Source organism: Mytilus californianus, unplaced genomic scaffold, assembly GCF_021869535.1.
Source record: "Mytilus californianus isolate M0D057914Y unplaced genomic scaffold, xbMytCali1.0.p SCAF_3, whole genome shotgun sequence".
Lineage (NCBI taxonomy): Eukaryota > Metazoa > Mollusca > Bivalvia > Mytilida > Mytilidae > Mytilus > Mytilus californianus.
The window spans coordinates 50,454,448-50,478,545 of record NW_026262679.1 but is presented as its reverse complement, the minus strand read 5'-3'; the positions used below and the strand labels follow the sequence as shown (position 1 = coordinate 50,478,545).

Here is a 24,098-nt window from a genome sequence, read left to right as displayed (position 1 = left end):
TAACTAGTCATGATAAAACTATTTACCAAATATCAAATCAATATCTTCAAGCGTGAAGAAAAAAGTGTGGAAAACTGATTTGCCAGACTGACGGCCGGGCTGACAGATAGTCAGACAAGACAGACGGATGGACGGAGTGCAAACCTAAAGTCCCCTTCAACTTCATCGGTAGGGGACTAATAAAGTGTTCTTTCCAGGATCCCGAAAAATTAATCATTAATTCTGAGTCTGGAAAAGTGTAAATCCTGAATACCAGCAAAAATAAAGGACCAATCCAAGGACCCAAAAAAGGTCCTTTTGTCCCTCATAAGTTTAAGGACAGACAACAGACATATTTTATAGAAAAAAAACCTCAAACTATACCTTCAAGCTAGGTCTATTAGCTACAAAAAGTATTTTTTATCTTCAGCTTAATTTTCTGCCATCATTACAGCATATTTATTCTGTCTGAATAAGAAGAGATTTATAGCTGACCATAGAAAATAACAGACAATTAGTACAGTAAATCAAATGTCACTGCAATAACTCAAAAAGATCATCAAAATAAATTTATTTTTCTCTTAACCACTAATATGAAAAGTAAGTAATTGGTTCTGTGCAAGTAGTAAATTCAGCAGAAATTCATCAAAGCATTAAAATGGCATTTCATTTTAAGCAGAGATTTAAGAAGCATGGTTTAGAATCATTTCCCTTTTTAAAAAATCTCAAGCTTTATATTCGTTGATAAGGCCACACCAATTTGATTTGTAGTTCTTCGGACAAAAGCTCCAAAAAATATACTTGTTAATGACTTTGAACTAGCTGTCAGTAACTGGGAGTACTCTCAGATCTGTACTTAGTGTCTTTTTATATATATTTAGATATAAAAGTACCTGGCCACTTCCACTCTGTGTTTTTGTTAGATGTATTTCTATTTGTATCCATCTGATGAGTTAAGCCTTTTCAACTGATTTTTAAAGTTCGTTCTTATGTTGTACTGTTACACCACTGTCCCAGGTTAGGGGGAGGGTTTGGATCCCGCTAACATGTTTAACCCCGCCACATTCTGTATGTATCTGCCTGTCCCAAGTCAGGAGCCTGTAATTCAGTGGTTGTCGTTTGTTGACGGTTGCATATTTGTTTTTCGTTCATTTTTTGTACATAAATTAGGCCGTTAGTTTTCTCGATTGAATTGTTTTACATTTGTCATTTCGGGGCCCTTTATAGCTAACTATGCGGTATGGGCTTTGCTCATTGTTGAAGGCCATACGGTGACCTATACATTGTAGTTGTTAATTTTGGTGTCATTTCAGATGCAGTTTAACAAGAGGAATTATGATAGTAGGTAAATGACATATGTTGAATAAAATTTAAATATGTGTGTGTATCCAAAAAAATGCCCCTGAAAAATATTAAATATTTTTTGATATTATAGTTGTTTTCATTATATCTATATATGGTAATGATTGTTTATTGGCTGCTTGATGTCCACTTGGAACTATTAATCCATACTAAGGATCAACATAATGAGTGAGGTGAATATTTCAACAACATCATGAGTAAGATAGTTATTAAGGGGACAAAGTCCCCTATTACGGTAGAAAAATAAAAAACAAAAAACAAAAAAAAATCAAATTTTAAATTTCCCGCAAAAAAATCATTCTACTAATGAACTCAAAAACGTTAACTTTTTTTTCAGACTTTTTTATTTTCCCGCATTTGCACAGAAATCTACTTCCTTCTTCCGGTCTTGTTTGTCATGATACTTTGGGTAAAATATATATTTATCAGTCTAGTAAAATATAGGAAGGAACACAATACCAATTTCATTTTTAACAATTATTAGATATGAAAAAACGTTACCTGATGATAGCGTTTCTTTGTTTACATTGAATATGACGTCATAACTTAAATAACGTTACAACTAAAATCCCTAACAACAGACCCAAAATCGGAAATGTTACTGTATTTCCGTTTCTTTTTTAACATATTTTGAAGTTAAGATATGTTTGAATTAAAAAAAATTATTCATACAGACTTCGTCCCCTTTCGCAGGTAATGCCTGCCTCATATTATTGCTATGCATGTAGGTATCAATGCATTAAAATATTCCCTTAAAATACCTGTCACCACATTCACAAGCATTATTCTGACAGCAAAATACTCTTTCCTTTTGCTCCTAAAAGCTGCAATGCATTTTAAACTCTTTAGCTTGACTAGAAGTGGTTGAACCAATTACACATCCCTAATTATTATGAGCATACCAATCACAATACCACCACTTCGAACATTGGAACTCTTAAATTTTCCCGTACAAAAGAGTTCTGCTTGCATGCCAATAGACTAACAAGGGGATATGGGGTTTCATCAAAATAAGATAAATCTGTGATTTTTTTCAAAATTCATGGGAATTTAATATTAATTTCATCCAAGATAGATAGGTCTATAAAACAACCAACATTGTAGATAAATTTGTACAAAACAGCAGCCGGTGTTTCAAAATTCCACCTAGCAAAGGAGGAGGTCCGGTAAGGGCCGATTTTGGCCTCAAAATTCAGGTTCATCTGATGAAAGATTTTTGACACTTTTTAAACACTTAAGTGTCTACTTCAGCCGATTCAATTACTGTATGTGAAAGATTTGAACTGATTTAGTCATTAAAGTCGCTCAAATTCAAGCTTAAATATGGAAAAACTATCAAATATGCCATAATATGTCACTTTTCGGATGGTTTTTGTCAAAAATGAAAGTGGCCGCATCCGTGTTCATTCTCAACCTTTATATATGTTATGTTTTATCATTAAATACAACTTACATTTAAATATTAAGAATGAACACAAATGCGGCCACTTCCATTTCAGACGGAAACCGTCTAAAAATTAACCAAAATGCTAAACTTTCGAAGATTTCAGTAATTTAGCATGACTTAATGATGCTAGTACCAGATACATGCGCATTGTATTGTCAAAAACTGCCCATATCTATGTAACAGAAGTATTCTTCTTTCCAATAAATAGCTAAAAATTTACATTTTAACAATTTTGAAAACCTGCTATAATTTGGGGCCAAAAAGGGGTCTTACTGGGCCTACTCCTTTGAACAATATAAATAGTCATTCTTTGTAAGAACAATTTTTTATTGGAATAGACTACCAAACAATCTCATGTGTGCCAAGACAGTTAAGAGCTTTAAAACTTCGGTTGCTCTCACATCGTTGGACTAATTTTCCAGCTCTTCCGTTGCCATTGATGCCATATCCTCCTGGCCCTGCAACGTACTTATTCAGATTCAGGTCTATGTCTGTTGAAACAATGATCGAGGATGAAGATGGTTCTAACGAACATTGATGTGATCGTGGTCATTTAAAGACAGATTTCTAATATTTGTCTCCTAGAACAGGTCTTCATAGATAAAACGAGATGCATTTTGGATAACTGTGTGTTCAGTTACTACTTGTCCACGGCAATGAGCTGACACAACTACATGTTGACATCACGATTTTTTACCTTCTATTTACAATTCGATTTATCACACGTGCGTTTGAATCGATTGGAGCAATATATGCACAAGAAAAACGTCTATAATTTCAAGAAGAAACTAAATTTGGAGCGGCATGTGGCCCAAAAATTTGTGGAAGCTGTACTTATTTTTTTTCATTGAAAAGTCAATTTCTCCAAAACAGGAGCGGGAAAATCCAAAGAACTATTTATGAAATTGGTGTGGCCTAATTGAAATATTCATTTGTTTTATAACATTCAACAATATTTTTCCCCTTACAAGTGGTGCCACATGTGGAGCAGAATCTGCTTAACATTCATTAGCACCTAAGATCACCCTCAGTTTTTGGTGGGGTTAGTGTTGTTCAGTCTTTGGTTTTCTGACACACTTAAATGTTTTACAAGCTGATGACCAAAGTTAATATGGTCCTATGGGCCAAGTCAGCTAAAAATAGAATTATTGAAATGAATTTAAATGGGAGATAACTCTTATTAATCATGAAACTAGAGGCTCTAAAGAGCCTGTGTTGCTCACCTGCATCTTCAACAATGGCCACTTTTTAGTAAACATCATCAGTAAAGGGGAATAACTCTATTGAGAGTTAACTGCCAATTTCAAAATAGGAAATAATGGTGGAAATCGTTATTAAAGGGCAATAACTTCAATAAAGAGTCGACTAGTGATTTCGGTTATGTTGAGTTATTTGTAGTTCTTGTCTTGCTTTTTTTGGTTTTAAAAGTTTCTATCTATCTATTATATTTTTTAAGATATTAGGCAAAAAATAAATAAAGGGAAATAACTCTAATAATAGTCGACTGAAGATTTCGACTATGTTCAATTATTTGTAGATCCTGTAGTGCTGATGATCATTTTTGCGTTTTAAAGATTCTATCTATCTATTATAGTTTTTAAGGTATAAGGCAATAATGCAAAAACTGGTTAAAATTGTCATTAAAGGGAGCTAAAAATGAAAAGGGGAATTTGTTTTGTTGGTAATAAGTAAATATCTTCCAGCATTTAAATGTGTTTTGAATGAATTTGACAAACTTGCAACATACACTTAAAATCACAGAGAAAAAAATACTGGAAAATTAATTATCACTTCAATAGACATATTTCTTCCAATTTTCCCAAAACTATTGGCAGTTGATTCAGAATGGCATGAAAGATAATTAATTATAATTTTGTTGGGGTATAATGACAAGGGTTGATGTTTGACAAGTTCTGGATAACTGATTAACACTAGTATATATATATGTCAGATAGTAAAAATCTCCAAGCCAAGATAATTATTCTAGCATGTGTACAAACTATGTTGATTTAGGACCAAATAAATTCTGTATTTAATATACTCAGATGACAGACAGAATAGAATGAAAAATATTATTAGGAATATGTAAATTGCTACTGCAGATTTTTTCATAATTAATCTTTTGTCTACCCAATCTAATTATATTTTTCCATAACAGTAAATTATTAATTCAACATGTATGTTATCACATTCTTTAAAGACATATGGCTTTCGTTTTCAAAATCGTCTTACTGTTTTAAAACATTTTTTTTTTATATTTCAAACTGCAACTGCAAATATTTGACTGCTTTACAATGACATATTGTTAACCTGAATGTTTTTTTTTCTCAACTGAAATAATTACACAGCAGATAACAAGTCAGAAGATCATTCAAAGTTGGTTATCTGCTTAAATCTCTATCAAAATAATTTAAATGATACCTTATGTAACCCATCAATTCAAGTACTATATATGAAAATAAAAAGTTGACCTATGGAAAATAACAGCTTATCAATCCATTTGCCCAATATTCTTAATTTTTTTAAATTCAAATCTGTGAAAAAGGCCAAGGGTCACCTTATTCTAGTGTGGACCTTCATCATTATAAAAGATACACCAACTAACACAAGATCATTTCTATACCATTTGTGCTTGCTTAGATCAGAACCTTAACACAAAACTTCATCAAATTCTCTCGTGCATAACATAAACATGTAAAGGTCAAAGTCACCTAATTTTAGTGTTGACTTTCATCACTTAACAAGTAGCATCAATTGAGCTCATTCCTCAATGATTTGTGGTTGCTTCAATCTGGACCTTTATGCAAAACTAAAGCCATTCATGCATTAAATGAAGGTCAACATCACCTTATTTCAGTGTGGAACCTATGTCACTACCGGTACACATGATGCATAAACTGACAAAAGATCATTGTCTAGGCATAACTAAACCAAGACGGACAAACTAAAGAATGGACAAAAGTCTATATCTCCTCCCCACCTTCTTTGGGCAAGAGGATAGTTATATTGTTTCAGAGAGCCCAAAAATGCATAGGAAAAAATAATTTCAATGTATACATCAAAGAGTCTAAATATATATAACATCATCTTCGTCAGCAAACTGTAGGCCATGACACAAAGAGCTCAAAGGTATAGAAATACTGTCAAGTACTTCGGTTCTTAGTTGAACAATAAACCATTGGTGGTCTTTAGGATATAATAGAAAAAAGAGAAAAGCCATCAAATAATTGTATAGTTTGGCATGTGTATCAACTATAAAGCAATTAATCATATTTTTTTTCTTGCTTGGCAATGTTATAAAGTTATTATATCTGTTTTGTAATTAAATAGTGATTAACGTGAGTTAATCTCTCTTACATATTGTGACAGTCGATAAGAATGTACAGAATCCTTCATAACTACAGGTATTCATTAGAAATATAGTATAGAATCAGGTCAGTATCAATCACACTTTTTGGCGAACATTTACATTTGTCAAATATCAGAGTTGATTCCCTTTACCAACATTGTACTTAGGTTGAGCAGATTAAATGCCACTAGATTAAGAACAATGCATTGTGGGATAGCATCATTTTCTGACTAGAAACACTAGCTTCCAACAAATTTGTTTAAAATTAAGTAAAATTCATTTAAAATATCAATACAAGTTAAAAATCTGTATTAATCAAACATTGTTTATATACAATGTTAAATAAGTTTCAATTTACAATCCATTCTATTAACTTGTTGTTTACAATTTGCCAAAATGCAGTAACTTCAGCCTTGATCAGTGCTGAAAGTTGTGTCCCATTGCCTGGTCCTACTGAGATCAAACAGAGATAAGTCAAGGATCTTAAGCTACCATTTCAAAATATAGATTTATTACCTTCTCTCTATATCTTATTAGCATGTTGACATTATATTGCACAAAATGCAAACACTTTTTTTTTTTTTTTTTTTTTAAAGTTTTAAGTAATTTAATTTTGTGTTATTATATATTTTATTTTGACAAATGATGAGAAAAGCAGTTGTGAGAGAAACTTATTAACAATAACCAGTAGCAACATACAAAACCTCAGAAGAACTTCATAAATATTAATAATATGATAATTAATAATACTCATATATAAATTGCAGTAGTTAAAACAAATCTTTTGATTATTTTTCCTATCAAAAATAATATCTCATTGGAACATTTCAAAGCTTCAGAGATGACATAAAGACTTCATTCCTCTGCTTTGATCCCAGCATGTAAATAAATATGGAATTAATAGTTTATTTATGGACTTAATTACTTCTTTATAGAACTATAAATCTAAGCCACCCTTGACTAATTTACTAGCAAGTATCAAATCATTATATTTTATGAGTGTTTAGTGAACCACAGAGTTATCAAACATACTTTTTGATGGGTCCTAAATTGACCCTTGCCCTCATATAACATCGTGTGGCAATTACCCATCCCCAGGGCACTTTTATCCCCAGACAAAATCCTGTAAAACTCATTGCCATTGGGAATCACGGCAGAGAGAGGCATTGATCTATGACTAATTTGCTTTTATGTTAACATATATCCTGCCGAGATTTCTAATTTCATCCAATAGTCACGGCAAATTTCAATCTCAGACTCTTCCAATGTTGATTAATGTCATTGCTTTGTTTAATTCGTGTTATTTTGCCTGTGATTTGTAATACAATGTGATGATCTTACCACATGTATAAATGTCTATAGTTTCTATAATGTTCACACTTCTGATGTTATAATAATAAGCAGATTTCAAACTCCTCCGTTTACTCAATAAACACCCATACATAACATTAGTATCTCATCGAATTCTATCAAAGACAATCAGGTCATTATAATAGCACAAGTCTTTTAATTAGCTGTTGCTGAAAAATAAAATTAAAAGTACATTTGTGTCTTTTTATACTGTCTATATCCGATGGCTGTTCAGATGATAACAAGCTAATATGCTATCACTACTTCTGGAAAGAGAGTTTACTCTATAATAAACACTCAACAATTAATAGTTTTCTATCAAGTTTAATAGACCACAACAACTGGACCATGATCTAAAAATAAGCTCTTCCCCAGCAATACTAAAAATATTGTCATGCAAAATTGTCATAAAATAAAATCCTGTAAATATTTCAGTCAAGTTTTAAGAAAATTGGTCAAAACAGACTTAGGTTAGTATGCAACATTTCAAAATATGCCTATATTTAATGGAATTAAGTCCTATTACTTTACAATAAACAATGGTCAAAACATATACATGTACATACACTGAGACCTTTTTCCCTTATTAGGAGGGTTTAAGGAGCCAAAGCTAAAATGATATTAAAATCCAATATGATGAATGGTGGTCTCCAATATTTCAAAAATTATGAAAGATATAATGAAAAGTACAAAAGTACAAGGAATTGAGCTTGACACTCATGGAGTCATTTTATAACATTATTATGGAAATACCTGTAGGCAAACAGAACTACCAAGGAACATAACCCCCAAAATTATTTTTTAAACTCAAACAAATTACATAATTGTGTACAAAAATAAATAGTTTAGGGGCAAGCTGAAGCCTGCCTCTGGGTGTAGATATTTTTCGCTACATTGAAGGCCCATAGGTGGCCTTGGCTGTTTTCTGTTCTTTGGTCGGGTTGCTGTATCTTTGACACATTCCCCGTTTCCATTCTCAATTCTATGTACACAAAAATGGTGGTAGTCATGTAGAAATCATTTTAGGATACTTTCATTTGAGTTGGATCAGATTATAAGGTAAACAGTAGCCTACTTTAATTGTCAAGCTTTTTTTTTTTTTTGCCACACACTCAAAACATTTGAATTGGAATAAAACTGTTGAAGCGTTAGAGTTTTGTAAGCCCTCTTTAATAAATAAAAGCAGTTTTTTTGCTCCTAACTTTGTAGTAACTGTATTTTGTAAATGGCCAGAAAATGACTACAAATTAGCCACAGAGACCTCTGGGCAATTCAGTCTTGAAAAATGTCCAGGTAAAATAATATGTAATGATATTATATTAAGATATAAAAATTTTACTTACTATTATAAACAAATTGTCAAGGAAGTTAGGAAAAAAGTTTGAAAAACACTATCTTTCATTCTGAGATATTTAGCACAGCAATTAAGGTTTTGCACTTTACAAAAGTGAAGAATTTCAAATATAAATCAAGGACTTAATTGACTCAGATGTATAATTTCAAGGGAATAGGAAAAAACAAAAAAACATCACAATTACAAGAGAAATAATGAATTTTCTATGAACTTTATCAACCTTAACCAAATTTCTCCTCAGAACATCTTGTTAAAAAATTAATCTATCAAAAAATTATTCCAAGATTCGTATTTTATCTTTTATTCATTCTAATTTATATCATTTTATATGTTCACCATATAACAGGCCACCGGCTTGGCTGTTCACTAGGGATCTAAAACCATGATTATGATTTCACAACACTTATTTATTTCACATATTATTGAAAAATTTACAGTTGATAAGAAATCATCTAGCATTTTGCCCTCAGTTTTGTTTTAAATTATAATTCCATGTATTTTACTTCAATATTTGACAGATTTATTTCAAATTATAGGGTTTACTAACGTAATACACAGGGCGTAATTCTATAAGAAATCCGAAATCTTATCTAATATTATGAATTAAAGGAAGAAGTGCCACCGAATTCACCTTATTCTTATGATAATGCCAATAAAATAGTATAAATTGTAATAAAATTTCTGCCTAGAAACTAATATTTCATTTTATTTGATAGTAAACTTCATATTTTGCAATATTAGATAAATATCTGTACAAATCACATTTAATTCCCACACATAAATTAAAAAAAAAAACTCTTTCATATCTATATCTTATCATTTTAATAAATTTATAATCTGTTTCAAAATGCTGGTTATCATGATTTCCATTTAAATCTTCTTGTAAAATTAAACAGGGTTACCAACAAATAACTACAAAATTCAGAAGACAATTTATTTTTACTTTTTATCTTAGAATACTGAAATTTTATCTTATACTAAAAATTTGACACTTTAATGTTGGCATAAAATGTTGATTAAAATTAAAATATATTAGAAAATAATGAAACTGTTCTTTGCATTGAGTATGTCATAATTTTCTTATTTATAATCAATAAATTTCAAATTCAGTAAACTGATAAACAGTTTAAACAGTACAATGTACCAAGTACTCACCATTAAATTTAATTATTTAATCTGAACTACCTGTTTGTTAAACATTGTTCAAAATCATTTTCCTTTTAAGGGCTGTTCCATAAATACATGTGACCAAGGCTGGCAACTTGAATTTGCCACTATGGGTGAGTGTAAAATAATATGTTGTGCAAGTGAATCCAGGTCTCCAAAATTTCATCCATGGGCTGTTACTCTATTTCACAGTGCCTTCCCATGGTGCCATGTTTGTTTAAGTGGAACAGTGCTAAGCTAACAATCTCTTGATGTCAGTTTTATTGGTAAAGGAAACAAGATGACCAGCGTAAACTACCAACCTTTAGCCAGTAGGTTAGGAAGTAATCATATAACATTGAGATCTAAAGCATCTTAGAAATGTAGAAAATGATATTCAGGAAGATGTTTAAAATCTCCTCTGTCATAGTGATCTGTACAGGTAAATGTTTACAATCCCAGTTATCTGTACAGATAAATGTTTACAATCCCAATTCCCTGTACAGGTAAATGTTTACAATCTCAGTTATCTGTACAGGTAAATGTTTACAATCTCAGTTATCTGTACAGGTCATGTTCACAATCTCAGTTATCTGTACAGGTAGAGTTGACAATCTGAGTTATCTCTACAGGTAGAGTTGACAATCTCAGTTATCTGTACACAATCTCAGTTATCTATACAGGTAGAGTTGACAATCTGAGTTATCTGTACAGGTAGAGTTGACAATCTGAGTTATCTATACAGGTAGAGTTGACAATCTCAGTTATCTCTACAGGTAGAGTTGACAATCTCAGTTATCTGTACAGGTAAAAGTGGACAATAACAGTTATCTGTACAGGTAGGGTTGACAATCTCAGTTATATGTACAGGTAAATGTTTACAATCTAATATAATCTGTACAGGTAGAGTTGACAATCTGAGTTATCTATACAGGTAGAGTTTACAATCTCAGTTATCTCTACGGGTAGTTGACAATCTCAGTTATCTGTACAGGTAAATGTTTACAATCTAAGTTATCTGTACAGGTAGAGTTGACAATCTCAGTTATCTGTACAGGTAAATGTTGACAATATCAGTTATCTGTACAGGTAAAGTTGACAATCTCAATTATCTGTCCATTTAAATGTTTACAATCTCAGTTATCTGTACAAGTAGATGTTGACAATTCAAATGATCAGTACAGGTAGATTTTAACAATGTAAATGAGCTGTACAGGTATTTTTTTGACAATTCAAGTGATCTGTACAGGTAGATGTTGACAAGTAATCTCATTCTGTAAAGGTAAATGTTGATATTCCAAGTTATCCATAAAGACAAACACTCAAGTGATTTGTACAGGTAATTTTTGACAATCTTCCATAGACATCTTTTTACCAAAGAGTTCCAAGTTTTCTGTACAGGTAGATGTTGACATTTGTAGCAATCTGTACAGGTATATGTTGACAATCTTAAAAGATTACTCTGCATTCAAGGCCCCAATGATGTTTACAGGTAGAGGTTGACCATCTGTCTAGATACCTCTGAGGTCCAAATGATTTGTTTAAGTAGATGTTTGCAATCTACCTGTATCATTCTACCACTAATACTCCATCATATGTACAGGAAGATATACACTGATCAACTTCACAAATCACATTGCCATCAAGACTCAAGGAGGTACTAAATTTCTCTATATGGAAAGTTCTGTTCAAATGTTGTTGAATTAATGATTTGCAGAGGAAGTCACTAGTATATGTGATCTCACATTGCTATGCTTCATTAAGTATCCCTTCTTTAAGGCTGTGGTGTAAGGGTTTTTAGAGGCCAATTGCTTACTTAGGATGTTGGACTAGAGATACTTGAGCAAAAAAATATATCTTTGTTTAACTTGATGGTCTATATGTCTTGTGCTAGGAACTGGAAGTGTTCAGGTAAAAGCTATTTAAAAAGTTTGAGAGTCTTCCAAAGGAAGACATAAAATAGCAGCACAACTTCATGTCCTGTACAAGAATCTAAGAAACTTTGATTGAATTCTATCAACTTGTTTCCAAGAAGTTGTTGATTAACAATTCAGCATATGATCTTCAATCATAAACTTATTGTTAAAATTCCCTTTTATAAAGTTTTTTAATGCCGCATACATATTTCATTCACTCAATCACGCAATATAAAAAAATAATCAATTACCATTAAACTTCATTTAAGATGCATAATATCATTAAAATATTTATATCTCGTGACTGAGGAATCTGAAGAAGTTTGAAAATGAGAGCAGTAGTTTTATTAAAGGTAGCTATTAAGACGGTAAAACTCAAAATAACACAGCATCACTGGTATCGAATCCAATTTTAGCTTTTTTTAGTTTTACCTTTGTCTCAAAATAAAAGCATAAACCTTACCCTAAGACCAGATGGAAATAATTAAGTGAAATAATAGGAAATATAATTAGTAATATATATAATCCCCTTCTATAATCCATCACTATAGCGCTATATAAACTGTGATTGCTGACAGCCAAATAAATTGGCTAGTCCTTATTTCATGCTTCAATAACATAAGAATTTTATCATTTGATGAGAATTAACATTTCAGACAATAACGGCAGCCAAAATGTAACAAAGTATGGCTCGAATTTCATTTTATAATGAATGAATGACATGTTTTTTCTACATGATAAATAATATAAGGCCTTCCAAATTGTTTCTTTTTTTGTTGTTTCCCATAAAAACAAGGCTTAATGAAAATTTACTGTCTTTTCTTGCAGTTCAATAGCATTTAAAGCATAATGCATCTTCTCTTTAATATTTTACACAAACTCTTTCTTGCTGATAGCTTTAGCTTGCAGCAGCGTAGAAAAACAAAGGAAAAAATAGCAAAAATCAAATTTTCATTTACTATTTAAAAGCTTATAAACCAAAAAGGTTATAGGAATATAAAATAATAAGATGTGGAATAATTGGCAATGAGACATGCAGCAATAAGTAAAACACAACTATAAAAGGCCTGGACATGACAACAGGAACCCTGAACTGATCAGACACGTTGACATATTGTACTGACATGCTGAAGAATGTTCATTTACCTTTACATGTCTTTTTAATTTAAGTGATTGTGTTCCTGTTTCATTGAGGTAAACCTCACATCTCCTTAAAGCATACTAAAATTTAATTTGCTGACATGACTGAAAAGACTAACATTTGCAAGATTGCAAATGGTCAGAAAGTTTTGAAAAGACGGCAGAGTTGACCACATATTTTTGCCTAATGCATGTTACTGCTATCATGTTACATGAAGCTTCATATCACCACTGTAGTATACAATTAACTTCAGCACTATTGGCTATTTAGTGGTGTGCAGTTTTTATTGGTGTAGGAAGCTCGAGTGCCTGTAGAGAACCAGGAACTTTGAAGGGTCCCTGCAGGGTTCAAACTCACAACCTCAGTATTGACCATGCAGGGTTCAAACTCACAACCTCAGTATTGACAGGGTAGTTAAACAGTAGATGAACTACTTAGACCACTCAAGCAGCGGGGACCCTTCATTTTTAGAAGAAGTGTAAATCCATGATAAATATAGCACAATTATTACAGCTATCAGTCTTTAAATGATATTTATAACAATATATGTTATTTACAGCTATTTTCTAATTGGAATAATGTCATCTTTAATCAAAAGCTCTCATAAGTTTTTTATTAGTAATAAAATGAAGACAATTAATGAAGAACTATCATTTGGACACTTTCCATTGTATAACTCAAGCTGTGAAATTGCTCCCAAAATAAATGTATTTACCATAAATTAGGTAAAATTATGTTCACTCATTGTTGGCAGAATCATGGATTTTTATTTTCAGAATTATTTTTTTATGCCCTTGGGTTGCTGTCTCATTGATGTTTGTGGTATTATCTCATAAAGTATTCCATCTGACACAAGAAAAATCTAAATTATGTAACTTCAATATGACAGTCTTTATTTCTTTTGACAATATATTTCTTACCTGCTGACATAAATATCCCACCAGAAGGAAACATCAAAACACTTTCTACTGGATGACCATGGTTAACAGACATTGCACAATCTTGTGTTCTGGTATCCCACATCTTTACAGTATGGTCATATGAACCTAAAATGACATATTTATACTTCAAATGTGTTGTGTCAAAAAAATGTAATGAATGAGTGAAGGCCATTTATCTTAGAAGTGAACTTAATTATTTGACCTGAATCAATCAATGAATTGTAAATTATAGGTTAAAGTGACCTAGTTTTGTGGAAGGCTGTTAAAAGGCTTTGAAAAAGGCAACTTTAGGAATCTAAAAATGAATTACACAACATGAAATGAAGTTTAAAATGTAGGGCTGTTCGAGGAAAATTTTTATATTACCTATGCCACATTTTTCAACATGCTACCAATATATAATTGTAGGTCATATAGTATCACAAATCTGAATTCAGATATGACACATAAAATATGTCTGAGTGATCTCCCTTTGTGGGATGCTGCTACACTCCCCTGCATGCATCCTTACACTAATTATATGACATGGTATCCAAGACCAGCACATGTAAGTAGAACTTAATACAAATCAATGAAGTGTTAAATGTAGGCCATTGTGACCTACATTTTTGTTGGAGCCTGTAATACTTCCTTCTATTTTTACATTAAGTTATATTATTGGAAGCCACTATGTAGATTAAAGAAATGCATTTGGACATAACTTATATATCTAATGTATGTTCATACCAAAACTGATTTTTAAATAATCTATGTAAGACAATTAGAAGACATTTCAATGTCTGAAAACTATTTCTGAATGAACACATGCAATAATTCATATGAAGGTTAGAAATTCGAAATTTTTGCAGTTTTTACCATTTTGGCAAGGGAATTACTAATTTGTGGCTGTTTTAATTGACCAACAATAGTTAGTCACTCACCTGTGAGAATAATATCTTTACTTGCCAAACTTGCCACACCACATCTTACATAATCCTGTCAATCGAAAAAGTTCAAAGTTAAACTCCAGTGTGAATATAAGCAATGAAAATAAAAAAGTAAAAGTATTTCAAATGCATTTACCAACTATTTATACATGTGATGAAAATATTCCATTAATTTAGAAATTCATGCAATATTTTTAATCATGTGAAAAAATTTGGAATATTGAACTTACCAATATAACATGTGCATAAATTGCATTTGTTAACCTTACATTATCATTGGTCATCAAAAACCTGCTTAATACAATTCATACAATATACAGCTTCTACTTTTTTGCACATTGCAAATACATATTTGAATATTGACAACTCAAACTTTCAGAAAAGGACACTGATTATCTAGCATTGCATCTTTTTAATAAGTTCTCTAATCTTCATTGAGGGGCCTCGGTGGCCGAGTGGTCTAAGTAGTTACTACTGTAATCACTACCCAGTCAACACTGAGGTTGTGAGTTCGAACCCCGCTCGTGTGTGTGCACTCGACTCCAATCTTAATTGACTAGGATTGTCAGTTTTCCTATCGAAGGTCGGTGGTTTTCTCCGGCACTCCGGCTTCCTCCACCAATAAAAACTGGCCGCCACAAAATAGCCCAAAAGCGGTGCTTAAAAGTGGCGTTAAAACACCAAAAATCAAAATCATCTAATCTTTATTGTGTATAGTCTTCACCAACCAAGGTGTAGAATGTGTGTAAACTCTTTCATAAAGTACATGACAGCAAGGATAAACACTTAGTGCTGCCTTGCTGACATAAAACCAAGGATATACGTTTGATATTGCCTATACTTACAAACAATAAAGTATTTGACAAGATTGCCTCTGAAATCATCAATCTGATATTTCTTTTTATCTCTTAATGAGAAAGTGTATCTTAACATCAACCCTAATTACCAAATTGAATTAAAAATTTACTAACTCCTGCCAAATATCATGGCCCTGATGTGTTAACAATGTTAAATATGTCTACCTTTCTGACACAGACAAAAATTTAATTAACTTCATATCCAGAAATATGTTAATCTTATCTTGGATAATTTAACTAATATCATAATGGCCTCCCTTAATCGACCCATGAATTAAGCTTTCATCAGATCAAAATTACCTTTTATTAGGCTGCAAAAATATTTTCATGGTTTCTGCTCTAGGTTCTTCTAAGCATTTTCTATCAGAGGAATTTGGATGGCAAACTTATTAATCATAAGCAAGCTAAATGTCAATATACAACTGATTGAAGTTTGAAATTAGACAAATTATTTCTTGAATACATCTAGATGTCTTTTGGCATTTTTGTGTTGTTGGGTTGATGTCTCATTGATGTAGACCCCACACATAGAAAAAGATGTTTAGACTGATAATCTGGCAAAGTGACACCATGTCAATAATACATTTAAATGGCAAAAGGCTGGTAAGGTGGTAACATGGCAACATGCTGAAAATGAGGGAAACAAATTATTTGATGGACTGGCAATCTCACAAAATGGTGCCAAGTACATACTTCCTTACAAAAACATGCTGAAATTGTGGTTACATAGATACAATCACTGTTGCAACACAGTTGTGACAAAATGGACAGAAGGCAACATACTAGTAATTGTGGTAAGGTAGCAACAAAATGACATAGTAGAAAAATGACAATAGAAACATTTATGTGTTAACTGCACAATAACACTTGGTGTAAGCAAGCTACAATCATTCAATCAATCTAATCAATAATCCTGTCCTTTTTACCTTGAATGTGACATCACCAAATGAGATTTGTAACCTGATTTTTATTTTCCATGGCATTAAAATAAGTGCCACCGTCTAGTTAAGCAAAAAATCACTAAACAATCAGGTGCACCTGTGTTCAATCCAATCCCCCTATTTTTGGTGAGGTTAACGTTGCTCAAATTAAGTGTTCTATGTAGTGTTTTGAAGACTGTTTTTTCTTTGTCTTTTTTATAACTTTTGGCCTTGGTATTGTCATCTATCATCAACTTATTGTTTATGACTGCCTCATTGTTATCTTCTCCTGTTTTAGGGTTTTATGCCCAACCTAGGGGCATTATGTTTTTTGGTCTGTGCGTCCCTTCGTCCGTCTGTCCCGCTTCAAGTTAAAGTTTTTGGTCAAGGTAGTTTTTGTTGAAGATGAAGTCCAATCAACTTGAAACTTAGTGCACATGTTCCCTATGATATGATCTTTCTAATTTTAATGCCAAATTAGAGTTTTGACCCCAATTTCACGGTCCACTGATCATAGAAAATGATAGTGCGAGTGGGGCATCTGTGTACTATGGACACATTCTTGTTAGTTTTGTATTTAGAACTCAGACATTTGATAAGGAAATAACAACTGCATTGAGAGATTTATCCCATGAGAATGTCACAACAGACAAACTCACAAACTTTGAATTCAAATGAAAAAAATATGAGGAAATAATAAGAAGCCTTCATGTATAACTTTTGTAATTTAAAATATAATTATAATGTAATCTTAATTTTTTGAAAAACTAATTTTGTTAATTTGAAAAAGCAAATAACTGTATATTGTCCTACAAATGAACAGAAGCTAATCTTTAACCTAATGACTCTATCTAACAGGATCTTGATATGTAATTATCCTTAAGAAAATAACAATAGATATATAAGTAATGTGAAAATCAGACCACACTATCATCAAATTATTTGTTTATTATTGACAGACATAAAATTAGCTTTGTTGATTAATGAACAGATTGGGGAGGTTAATTCATTCAATCTTCAGGTGCTGATATTTTCTCTTCCTCTGCCCATTACTCAATGTCATTTTCATAGCTTAGATTAATCAAAATCCAAAAACTTTCGTCTTATTTCCTTTTTCTTGGTCCATCTATATAATTAACATTAATCACAACTCTATAAAAAACATTTTCCATTTATTTATTTATTTACTTTTAATGTTATGTTACTTTTTAACTTATGTTTTGCAAAACTGAAAAGTTTTCATGATTTATTTTCAGGATTCCAATGTGAGTCAAGTACTATAAGTTCCTATCCCTAATGATATAATCATCTAGTGCAATCAAGTCAAGTTATAAATTTAAACATTATTTTTTTTTTCAATTTCCAATGTGGTCTAAGCTATTCACACAATAAAACTGCTCAGCAATGTTCTAGAACTCCTAGGTCACAATCTACTCATGGAAAGTAAAAATTTATAAAAGGTTACACAAAAACCTATGTTTCAACTCTTAATACGTCATTAAAGTTTTCAAATTTTATCAAGTATCATATGCATAAAGGTTATGCAAAAGAGTGCTTTCATCCCAGTAATAAACTAAGATACTAAACTAGAAATCCACCTCAAATATCAGGGACTAAAAAAGGTTCTTATCTCAATTTTTCTTTATTAGTCCAAAGGCCATAACAACATCAAATTACGTCAACCACAACAAAAAAGCAATTCATTATACCCTTACGTAACGAATATCACCCCAATATCTGCAAAAAGTGCTAACTGTACAGGGTAAAACACCACCTCCGGGTGCGGTATTTTCTCGCTGCGTTGAAGACCCATTGGTGGCCTTCGGCTGTTGTCTGCTCTTTGGTCGGTTTGTTGTCTCTTTGACATATTCCCCATTTCAATTCTCAATTTTATTATAAACAAGCATTCTGAGAGTATTGCATGGCAATACATAGTCCCCTACCAGGTAAAAATTCATTTTACTGGAACAAAATGCTAACTTGTTCTATAACTTGTCATGGTGTAAACAAAAAGTAAATATCATGTCAATATCTACAAGCATGACTATAAAAACAGTGTGGAAAACTGATTATATGAGTGAAAATAACATTAGATATGATTAATAGTTCTCTAAAATTAGATATGATGTAATACAGTGTATATCTATTTTCAAATTATAATCAAATATAATTAATAGTTCCAAATATTTTTTCTTTCATTTGTCACAAACTAATATAGATTTGTAACTTATCTATAAAATGTAAACAACTTTTATCTACACAATGTAATGTATTGAAATATATACATTAATAAAAATAGATTATTATCTAATTAAAGGATTTCTCTTCATAATTTTTTTTTTATATATATAGCATTCAGAAAATTAGTTTATACTAAATAACAAACAAACCTGCCAAAAAATTCTTCAAATAATTTAACAAAGAATGTCTTTTAAAAAATGAGTTATCTCCCTTTGTACAGAAATATGGTTTAACATAGTACTCTAACATTAGATATGGTCCAGAGTTATGGTCCATAACTCTAGACTAAATCATCAGACCAGAACAAAATTCGAACTTGATCTATAACTTGTCATGATAAAACTATATACCAAATATCAAATCAATATCTTCAAGAACGAAGAAAAAAGGTGTGGAAAGCTGATTTGCAGGACTGACGGATGGACAGACGGACAGATGGACAGACGTACGGACGGACAGACGGACAGAGGGACGGAGTGCAAACCTAAAGTCCCCTTCAACTTCGTCGGTAGGGGACTAATTAAAGGGCCATCATTAGATCAAAAACCGGTCAAGAAGAAAAACATGTAAAGGCTATCTGTAAAGACTTATAAAAGAACTATATACTAACAAAATGTAGAATGAGCTAATGCTCAAAATTTATACTCTCTTTCTTGCTTTTGATTGAAAGAAAATACTTTTACCAAACTATATGGAAGCATACATCAAAAAGATGATAAGCAAACAGTAATATTAGTAGACATCATATTCATCAATGCATATTCATCAATGAAAAGAACATACTTGTATGCTGCAAACAGGAAGTTAGTAGATAAGGGACGATCTAAAAATGTGTCACCCTCTATAGGTTACTAATATGTGGATCAGCACCAAATATTGAGATGCTCTGATATGCAACTGCTGGTCAAAATGAGATGAAATTTCTTACATGTGCATCGGAGTGAAGAAAATGCTTGTATGTAACATATATTGAGTGACAGATCTGAAAATGTGTCATACAGTCAAGTTTAGGCTATGGAAGTTTGATACCAAGAAGTTCTGTAATTGCTGAGAAAAACATGACAGAAGTGTGTTACTTTATAGCAGGGGTATTAAGATCTATTAAAAGGCTGGCAGGAATCTCATCAAAGATTAAAATTCCTTTGTTGCACACCCCAAACACATGTTCTATTTATAGCAATGTCTGCCATGTTGGTTAAGGTTAACAGGATATCAGAAACAATTCTGATAACTAAACACATTAGAATAAAAAGTTCCTGTTTGATTCTAAAGCCTCTGTTGGTTTCTGAATTGAAGAATTGAAGACAGACCTTGGATGCTAATGTGTTACCACAAAGGCTCACATAGGTAATTTGGGCCTAAAGTGCTACTGCTGAAACTAGAACTGCATGTGGAGCGGGACAAATACAAGCAATATTACTGAATATTATCAAGTTTTTCTATTTATGTTTAGGAGGCATAATTCTTGAAATGCTGGGGTGAGTGTGGTACTCAATACAGAAATTATAATATGTGCAGCAAAGTTGACACATCATAATCTGTAATCGTCTTTAATTTGGTTTAATTGGACAAAAGATTCCAAGTTGTTTTGGATAGACAGATAGGCTGATTCTAAATACTCACCAAAACTTTGTTTGCAGGAGGAATAAAAACAGTTAGTAATTTATTATAAACTGTTGACACAGAGATATGTCTCGCCTATCAACATAAAATTCAGTAAAAAAGACAATCTGATGGACAGCAACATTGCTTATTAATTCAGTCACAGGACCATGATCTAGTGGGCAGGGCCTGAATATGGTCGACAAACTGAGATATACAGACAGTAATATAACTTTAATAGAAAATATCGTTGTTTAATGTAAGTAGTTCTTATCAATATAACTTAAGCAGAAAAACTTAACATTTAAAATTGCTAATTAATTCAAAGTCACTGGACCATGTTCTAGGGGGCAGGGCCTCTAAATAGTCGTCAAACTGATATGTACTGATAGTAATGCAACTTTATAAAAAATATCATTGATTTATCACAAGTAGTTCTTATCAAACTGACTTAAGCAGAAAACAGAGCCGTCACTGTCGCCGGAAAAGCAATCCCTATGTCTCGCTTTCTGCAACTTTCATCGCAGGCGAGACAAAAACTAAAGGATATCTTTCCATTCAGTGTCAAAATTTCTTGGTAGAAAACGTGTGGGCTATTATTTAAACGATTTTGAAAATTCTAATTAATATCTTTTTGTAAGTATATATATATATATGCTCAGTAAATGTTTTTTTCTGATACATTCTATTCTTATACATTCTATTGCTAATGCATTTTTCAGTTGAAAGTGAAATCTTCAATAAACAAAAATTTGTCATTTGGCAGACCTAATAAAAGATAATTAATTCTTTTTTTCTGTCAAAATGAATGGCAATTATCCCTGTACCTACATCAAATCACGGCAAATTCGTTATACCTCAAAAATATCTTTTCATTTCTCAAAACTTGCCAAAGACATTCCTAGACTTCATTAAATTACGGGCTTTGTTCATTTCATCTTGTTAAAATTTCAGCCAAATCATAAAAAGCTTCAATAATAAGAGATTGCAGTATATAAAAGTATGGCCCCCATCAAATCTAATTTGTAACTCGTCATATAAACGTTTGCTAACTAGTTTTTGGATTAGATATCACAAACAAATTGATCACTGCAGCAGCAAAATATTTTGTTTCAATTAGTATTTACTGATACGGTGTGAGATAAAAGTGATACATTGGTTTCTTTCATTTTTCTTTATTTCCAATCAAGTTTTTTTATTTGTGTTGTTTATGATGTACATGTGAGATGGGGGAAATAAACATATTAGAATTAGGTGATAAATGACTTAAAGACATCCAAACTCATTAATTTCCATGCGCAACTCTTTACCGTCTATCAGGGGAACTGGCAAGAGAGAAGGGATGAATGAAAGATATGCATTTCCAAATCATTTCTTCAAAGAAATCAATTGTCTCATGTTAATTCCAAATTTCAAATTTCTTAAATAAGATAAAGATTCTTTAATTAAATTTCATTTGACGATGATTTTTTCCTACTTTCTTCCCTCTCTCATAACTATACAACTTATAACTTATATACTATAATAGACTACACAATTAATTTCATTTTTTTGTTATTACATGTACATTTCAACATTAATTATCAAACAGAAATCAAACTTTTCAGCAGTAATTATTTAATAGAAAACAAGCCACAATCTGACATTTGCCGAAGCCATAATAATTTTCTAGTTAATAATTCTGAATCTCTGGCTTAATTCAGCTTAATGGTGCTTGATTGAAGTAAATGTTGAAGGTATGTTTATTTCAACATGTGGCACACAATTTAATATCTATTTATATCAGAGGTAATTAAAGGTACATTTCATGTAATTACAGACAAATTTATGTAATCAATTTAAAGGTTTGTTGACTGTAAATTATGCTTTTGATAAAACTACTTAGCTACTTTTTTTCTTGGGTTGTCTCAACAGACATTTCTCTAACACATAAAATAGAAAAGGTTTGAGGTTGCCTTTAATGCAATTATAAATCTTGACACAGCATTCCAGAACACTTCAGCTCCGAAGTCAAATTTACAGTTTGACATTGTAGTTTATGATTATAGCTAGATTCCCTGGATATAAGTTAATTTTAACCAATTTCAATCAACAATTTAATGGGATTTTTTCAATATAATAGTAAATATAAGTTCCATGTCTAAGAATTCCTGCATAGGATCAGAACAAAGAAATTGTCCCAAGATATTTTTCCGTCTTTTCTTTATACAGACAGCAATGTGTAATATTTTAATTCTTTTTCTTAAGATTTGAACATTTGATTTATTTAATGTTTAGTTCTCTTTCTGTGTGGAAAACACAACTTGGGTCTATTGGTTATGGAGGAAAAGACTTTATTTTAAGTGAATCACTTATTGTGAAAAATTTCTGAAAACACCATTTGGAAGCAACTGCCAAAGGGGTCTGATAAGATATTTCAAAACCATTTCTATAATACATGTTATCTTATATTCTGATCTTTTAAAAAAATTGCTTCCTTCAAAGATCTTCAAAATGCAACAAATGATCTCTTTAGAGTTATTCCTCCAAATGTTGCAGAATGTTCATTAATATAAATTGGCTGATAAACTGACTTCCTCTTTCCCAGCTTATATGGTCCAACCTTTACATTTATGTAGTCTACAGTAAAGAAGCTTCAAGCATGTAATATTTGCCACTGGACATTAAACACTTATCCATCATCACCAAATTATCAAAGTTCTTGATTAGTTACATCTTTAACAAACAACTTGAAAGGACAAAAACCAGCTGTGGAAATACAATTTATGTATTCATACATGTAAAATCAGATACGATACTCTTCTCTAAAGAATCAACACCCGCCTGGGGCCCCTGAGATTTATTAGATTCCCTGTCAAGGGTAAAATAAAAATATAAAAATTTGATAGCAGGAAGCTGCCATTTATTAAAGTGTATCAAAACTTTGTTTTATTAAAACATTGTCAGATTGACTTAGCCTAAGTGGGGATCAAGCTGTGAGAAAAATCTGTTCCAAAAGTGAAAACACTTGAAAATAAAACATTATTTCCTGCACATATCAAAATAAAACAATCATAAGAGAACCTTTCTGACCTAAGTGGAATTATGGTTTTGTTTAAATATCAAAATGAATTTGAAAGATTTAAGTCTGAGTCCCCTGGGGTGCATACTTTTACCATTTATATATCTGGAAAGTATAGAATTATGTTTGTGGAATGCAAGGTTTTATTGAAACAAAAACTTATAAACCAACCCTCCCACTGTAATTGTGAAATATGCTATTCTGTTATAAAATTTAAGTGGTGAAAATGCCACATTAAATCATGAGAAATGTATTGTGTCAAATTCTTCTGAGTATATAATGAAATAAACAATAATAGGGTACCAGTACTTTTCTGTTGTCATCTTAAAAATTTCATTCATTGTAGTAAAAAATATTCAAACTATTAGTGTTTGGATAAATTGTCATTATTCTCACAGTAAAATAGACTCTAACATAGCTCTGATATCCTGTAAGGATCCCACAAATAATACTAATGTTGAATAATCCTCCAGCCCAAAGAATTTCTACTGCAGGTTTTCTAAGGA

At 31.6% G+C, this 24,098-nt stretch overlaps 1 protein-coding gene across 1 annotated transcript in view; it reads right to left on the bottom strand.

The window, feature by feature from the left end:
• The window catches only part of LOC127734802 (U3 small nucleolar RNA-associated protein 15 homolog), a 61,794-nt gene that overhangs the window by 28,908 nt on the left and 8,788 nt on the right, over positions 1-24,098 (bottom strand). Inside the window, exons 5-6 of the mRNA XM_052244808.1 lie at positions 14,906-14,960; positions 13,965-14,090 (exon numbers count right to left, since the gene is read on the bottom strand). Coding sequence (XP_052100768.1) covers positions 13,965-14,090; positions 14,906-14,960 — 181 coding nt within the window. The remainder of the gene's footprint in view (positions 1-13,964; positions 14,091-14,905; positions 14,961-24,098) is intronic.